This window comes from Mizuhopecten yessoensis, unplaced genomic scaffold, assembly GCF_002113885.1.
Source record: "Mizuhopecten yessoensis strain PY_sf001 unplaced genomic scaffold, ASM211388v2 scaffold716191, whole genome shotgun sequence".
Taxonomy (NCBI): Eukaryota; Metazoa; Mollusca; class Bivalvia; order Pectinida; family Pectinidae; genus Mizuhopecten; species Mizuhopecten yessoensis.
In genome coordinates this window covers 51,640-58,734 of record NW_018479993.1, presented here as the reverse complement: position 1 = coordinate 58,734, position 7,095 = coordinate 51,640, and the positions used below count along the sequence as shown (strand labels likewise).

At 32.9% G+C, this 7,095-nt stretch overlaps 1 protein-coding gene across 1 annotated transcript in view; it reads left to right on the top strand.

Annotated features, from left to right (window-relative positions):
* Positions 1–6,653, top strand: part of LOC110442017 (nephrocystin-1-like) — a 48,669-nt gene extending 42,016 nt beyond the window's left edge. Inside the window, exons 30-33 of the mRNA XM_021485411.1 lie at positions 565–600; positions 4,383–4,499; positions 5,145–5,306; positions 5,542–6,653. Coding sequence (XP_021341086.1) covers positions 565–600; positions 4,383–4,499; positions 5,145–5,297 — 306 coding nt within the window. The 3' untranslated portion in view covers positions 5,298–5,306; positions 5,542–6,653. The remainder of the gene's footprint in view (positions 1–564; positions 601–4,382; positions 4,500–5,144; positions 5,307–5,541) is intronic.
* The last annotated feature ends 442 nt before the right edge of the window (positions 6,654–7,095 follow it).

Here is a 7,095-nt window from a genome sequence, read left to right as displayed (position 1 = left end):
ACTTCTTTTCAATAAGCAAAAGGGCCAGGGTACTGAAATTGGGCCTGTAGCATGCTGGGATGAAGGACTACCATGTTAGTTTAAATGAATGACCTTGATCCACTTTCAACCTAATGTCCTTGTTCAACAATCAAGGTCAGAGGCGTCATATGTTTAAATCTTTTAATAGGTTCTTATGAAATCTTAAGATTACAAGTGTTAGATTAATAACAGGTGAGCGATGCAGGCCCATTGGGCCTCTTGTATCAAAATCACATATAAGCTATTTGCTATCAAACACAGAGAGTGAGTTATTAACTAGATGTGTTGCTTTAGGTTGAGGTTCACTGAGGCAGAATCACGAAATCGTCGCTAGAATTGTACACTTAATTGTCATATTTGTGTTCAGTATTTATACATTAATATTATTTAAGTTCATTATTATTGGTTTATTGTTTTATCAGATATTAATTGTTTTCCCATCAAAGTTAAACACCAAATCTGTTGCTAATTTCCTATTTTGAGAGATTACTTTATTTCAAAAACGTATTTGCTGTATTGATTGATTGATACATTTTCTTGCAGAATTCTATTTTCCTTCCACCCTATTTGTCAGTTATGGTAATTACCATTGAACTTCGACCTCTGACCTTATAACCCTTGTTATCGTCTTTCTATGCTGCATTAGCCATATGTAGATATGTAGAGAACTTTCTGCATCTGTAAACCTACAATCAAAATTTCAAGACATTATTGAACATCTGTAAAAACCCAAGCATTTTTTATTTGTTTGAAATGAATTAAATAATATTGGGAACTAGCTGGTCCCATCAGATATACCTAGTGTGATTAAACTCACAAAGTTTCTTTTTGATTAATGAGATACATGTATCTATAGTCGGCATTAGAAATGTTCGAACGCTTTAAGAGGCAAAATAGTATAGGTATTAAAGTTTAAGATGAAAACAACATATATTGCATAGCTGGTGAGTAGTAAGCCAGTCTGGTGTGGTTGGCTTGGTAAACTTAGCTAGGTGTAAATCAGATAGTTTATAGTTTAGTCTTAGTGCATATAAATGAACATGCTTTGCTTGGGAAACCCAGTTTGTATTATCGGTAAAAGGTATATGGAAGCATGCTTAATATAAACATACCATTATTAAATTAGTGCTGTATGTGTAATGTACCAGGCATAAATATGTGTCAGTCCTTGTGTAACGGTGATGTCATTTAAGGAAGTTTTGCATGATACATAAATGTGATTTTTCTGCTTACAATCGGGCTCAGTATCGTAAAAGTAGGTTGAAACTAATTTATTCAAAGTTGGAGCAACATGATCCTAGCTATTCAGTGTTGAATTAAAGAGATCATTTGTAAACATCCAATGCAAAAATATTTGTTTTGATTACGGACGAGTTTGAGCTGAGCTGTACACGTTAGACATGAGAATAAGTTGTAGTCGTGGTAATCAGTATTCCAGGTGTGTACAGTATATTTTTATGTTATAACACCGATATATCAGGATTTGTAAATACAGATGCATGTATTACTGTGTTCAGTTAGCAAAGCAGCATATTAGACTGGATTGAACATAGTAGGGAAATGTACATAAACTCTCGGCTTGTCATTCTGTCCGACTAATATTGTATGCATGTTAAAAATTGTGATGCCTTATTGAATAATAGACTGTTTAAACCGATCAATGATCGATGTAATCGACATTATAGATGTTGCAGAAGGTAATGATAATTAACATGGTACTGTATTTACTCGAGAACATTATCTGGTAGTGGAACATTAATTAATAGTTTATAAAAAGGATTCTTGCTCAGTTCGGTCGAGTTTCCTCTGGCCCTGACACAAGACTTAGACATTTTGACAGATTGATGTTTATCTGTCAAAATGTCTTAGTCTTGTGCGGGCTATTGCACAATAGGGAGTATCTCAATAATCGGCAATGGTTAATATATTAACGGAAATGTAAATAGAAATAACGAACCGTGTTGTACCAGCAATAATCATACAAAGACATCTATGTAGTTAAGACCGCCACACAAAATCCTAATCTTATTGATGGAAGTGGTTTACAAATGAGTAATCCTACGTTTTCTATGCGTTGAAAGCTAGGAAGACTGGTGTTTGTATTCTACGATTTACATATATCTGTACATGAGTTAAAACACTGATGCAATACTTCGGTTATACATGTTGAGTTGATCCACAGAAACAAAACATTCCAATATTATTTTAAACCAGTCACACTTTACAGCAACAAGTCTGTGGGATCTTTTCTCCAGACATCCTAAACCACTGAAAACTTTAACAGACAGTGCATTGTAGCATTTCAAACATACACACTTTAAAACAGAAGTATACGGTATGTAGCATAATGCAGATGGAAATTTCAACTCTTGCAAAATATTGTAACATTGTAGTACTCTGTATAAATGGTTGTGACATTGATACATATACAGTGTAGGATAGTTTTATTATTACAATATTGTGTGAATGGAAGAACTAGAACGTATTTGATATTTTTTTGTAAAATTTTCACTTTACAATTGACCTTGTTTTTCCGTCCTTTTCTTTTGTTACCTGACATGCATGTGCATGACTACAATTTGTTGTAAGTATTGTTTGCAAAACGTGTTGTTGATTTGTTGATATGGCGATGATTTTTTAATTGTGGTGTAACTAATGCACAATGTGATTATGCTTACTGAATTTCATTTTTATCAATTTTGTGTGTGTGTCCTTGGCGACAAGATTTGTGTCTTTCTATCTGGGCATCTAGACAAAATATAGTTTGTTGTATCATATTTAACACATACAGTTATCTAAATACATACAATATTTCTAAAGTACAATTGATTAGGTTTTTTTTATACTGCTTGCAAATATATACAAAAAAGGTTTTAAAAAGAGTTATCCCTAATGTATTCCGCTTACCATTGATTGAAAGTCGGGCGTCACATCACAATGTTGATAGTGTTCTACTAACTTTGACTGCACTGAATCTGAAAAAAGATTAGTTTTGTGCATGCTTTACAAACAGATCTACTAGACATATGGAACAAGTGGTCAATTTAAATCTGCAATTAAACAAATGGGGTAAAATTTGTCAGAGCGGATGAATTTCTCTATTAATAGTTTGTCTTTACGGTAAAAATCTGATGAACTTGTTGTCTTACACCATAAAGTTATCAGATTTTATATTGTAAATCCACTCAATTCACTCAAAACAAGAGACCTTTGAAATCACTTACAAACTAACTTAACCGAGCTGGTGAACCGTAGGCGATGTTTTTTATCGTATATTGACGAGAAAAATGATATTTGGAGTTTTTTTCAATAATTTTACGAATCCATTACTTAGACAGTACTGTATTATATCGTTGATCTTGAAAATATGCAAATCTAAAAAAAAACATCCAAAAACAGTCTGCTCCAGACTAGTCTAGTGGATCTAGAACTTAGGGCTACATGCATCGCTTATAATTTATGTCCTTAAATGACTTAGCTGTTAACCATTATCAACATGAACATTTCTACGAAAAAGTTTGTTTACTTTTATGTTACAAATGAACTTTCCAGCTTCAATAGTGATTAAATAAATATATTATAGCTGTAGCATACGCGTAAGAGGCCAGGTTCTAAGGTTTTAATACCTTTCAAGTCGGTGTTTAAATGGCACAAACCACAATATCTGTAGAATTTGTGATGTGTCTAGGTCAGTTGTGGCAACCTTATTGACCATAGATACAAACCAGAGCTATATATAGCGTTGCTGTCAAGTCAAGATGTAGTGAGCAAAAACTAATGTGAAGTCAAATGAGGAACAATCCACGTAGTTGTATCTACGTTTTTATTAAGGGGTCCCCGCTGTGTAGTACAATGCATACGTCTGTAAGATTGCTTCATGTATATATGCATGTTCATTGAAGATCTACTGTTTTAATTTATGATGAAAACTGTATTGACATTGTGGTAAATGTATAATATATTAAATGTTAATGTAAATGTATATTGCAGATTATTTATATTTCGCAAGAATTTGTGTTAAGCATTGATGTCAAATATTTAGTACGGAAACGTTAGCTTGTACAAACTTAAGTGTTAGCAATCTATAAGTTATCTGCATTATTACATTATTTATTGTTCTTTTTCACAAGCGTTTATTGTGATTATTTTTGAAATCAATTATAGAATAACAACATTTGATCACAGCAGAATAATATGAATGAGATTGATAAGCATATTTGTATACATAACTTTTTAGTCTCATATTTTCATGTGACAATTAATGTATTCTTATTGAATAAGAAGTGAACAGTTGTATGTTGTACGAAATCTATTAACTCCAACTTGCCATAACATTTAGTATATAATATTTTCACTTGCAGCGTGACCATGAATACATGAAGAAATTATTTGAGGAAGTGATAAAAGAATCAGCGTATCCTCTCTTGCACACAACAACACTTCCGGTGTATCGGATAGGCAACCACCAGGCAGAACAGGTCTGTTACTACTCACTGCAAGAGTCTCCACAATTAAATTAGTATAGCCTAATGAAAACTAAAAACAGTAAAACCTCTCTAAGACAAACATCGTAGGAACACTATTTCCTTTAACCATAGTCAGATTTACATGGTTCAAATTACATATAAGTGTGTGTATACATTGGAAACCTTATTTCAGACTTAATCAGCCTGAGATAGATTATAATATATCTAACAAAGTCAAAGCATAGAATATAATATATTTAACCAAGTCAAAGCATAAATCATAATATATCTAACCAAGACAAAGCATAAATCATAATATATCTAGCCAAGACAAAGCATAGATCATAATATATCTAACCAAGACAAAGCATAAATCATATTGTATCTAACCAATACAAAGCATAGATAATAATATATCTAACCAAGACAAAGCATAAATCATAATATATCTAACCAAGACAAAGCATAAATCATAATATATCTAACCAAGACAAAGCATAATATATCTAACCAAGACTAAGCATAGATTGTAATCGAGTTACAAAATAAACACAATTTATCTGGCACAGAAGAATCACTTAACATGTGTTGTATATAATAGTGAGCAGCATTATATTTACAGTGTAAAGTTTAATACACTCTGTATCTTGTCCACAGGTGCGCCAGGCGGAGATTGACAAGTTCTTAAATCTACGTGACACTCGAGGTGGCATCCTTCAGCTCCTGCTCTCATCAGAAATAGAGTTTTCTCCCTTTGATACCAAAGAGGTTTCCTTTGACGTGATAGGGCCTCACTGTTTACAACCCTAGTGACGAAAGGTATACAATACAAAGCGTTTTTATTTTTAAATAGTTGGATTTTGTTTGTTTTCTTTGAAACTGGGTCACAAAAATGGCATACCATGTCCTGTTAAACACTAGTCAAAATAAATGTGAAATAGAAATTTGAAAGCAGCAAGGATTTCTATACAAATTTTCATTAAGAGAAATTGTTAATTCAATCATTCTAACTTTGTCTCCAGGACGTATATCAAAAGCGTTATTTTTCTTTCAGATTGATGTAGAATTTTTAGCTCGAAGCAACATATGGGACTCAATAGTCCAAGCAGTACATGCCAGGATAGTAGTATGTGCTATTGAATTTTATTAACAAACTAGTTACGCAAAGTGTTTTTGTAACACAAGTGTCAAAAGGACTAGAAGAATAATTCCACGCTACCAGAAGAACGACACCAGCGATCTCATGACACTTTGCTGTTACAAAAATATGCAAATGGAAACTATTATCAACAGAAATTTGATAACGGGGATTTTCATGAGGAAACATTCTAGAGGCGTGTTGCTCTTCTATAAAGAAACTGATAAGTTCTTGTCCGTAGTGAAGCAAGTGGTGTATGATTTAGTTGAACGAGATTAACGCCGTCCAGTACATAAAAATATTAAGATTATTATTTAGAATTATTTCCTTATTTTGGTCAATGATTGTTTTTATCGCTTGAGGAAACAATGTATATTAACCTCACACTTTGTCCTTGATATTACATTTTTCCTCGGGTTGATGAAATTATGCATTGATATTAGCAAAATGTTGTATAATACCACTGTATGTAAGGAGGTGTGACCGTTGAGGAAGGAAGGAGGAAGTTTATGTATGATTTGAGAGTAAGTCAAGCTTCTGTGGTAAATGTTTCCGAGAATTTTAAAAGGAAGATAAAAAGGAAAATACCGGTTAAATAAAGATAAATAAACAACAATTTTTCTTTATATAAACAGGGGTAAAAGGAGGAAAATCACTGTCAATCTTAGCTTTTTCTCATTTCTGGTTACCAGTATAAATGTTGGTATTCTACATCTATTGAATATAAATTTTTAAACAAAGTTCATAATTATGAAAACTATTTCATGACTAGATTATGATTCATTATGTTGTAATGAAACATGTGCTGAAATTAGGCAGATCAAAGGCATAAGGGGACATACGAGATATTAACTTCATTGAACCAATGTAAATTTACTTGAGAGAGAGAGAGAGAGAGAGAGAGACTACATGCGTGAATGTTGATATTAGTAGATGTGAGGTATGATTATTTATTGTTAGAGTGCTCATCTTGTATGTGATAGTAAAATGCAGTGCATTTTATATTTCATAATAAATTAACATAATATACAAAAAAACGACTTTGTTTTCATTGGCTCCCCATTCATACACATCATGGTCATAGGCTTTCTTTGTCATACCTAACTGTGATCACCAATGTCGTATAAATGCCAAAAGACGTTTCGTGATATCTAGAATAGAGTGACATGTATGAGTGGTATACTGTAAGGAATTTGAGAGAAACATTTTCCAGCGATGCAGTATAACCCGCATCCTCGATATCCAGGGGTTACGCTCACTTTCGCTCTCTGCACCCCTGGCATATGTCAAAGCAAAATTGAAGACTCGGTGTACATCTCCTTGTGGATGACACGAGAAGGCTAGTTTGATCCTTTGATGTGCATCAAAAGAATATCGTGTTCACGTAATGGTAAAACTTATTGGCTTTGTAGTCGGGCGTCGCTCCTCTATAATCTTCAAAGGACAATTATGGTCAGATTTTTTTTTAGC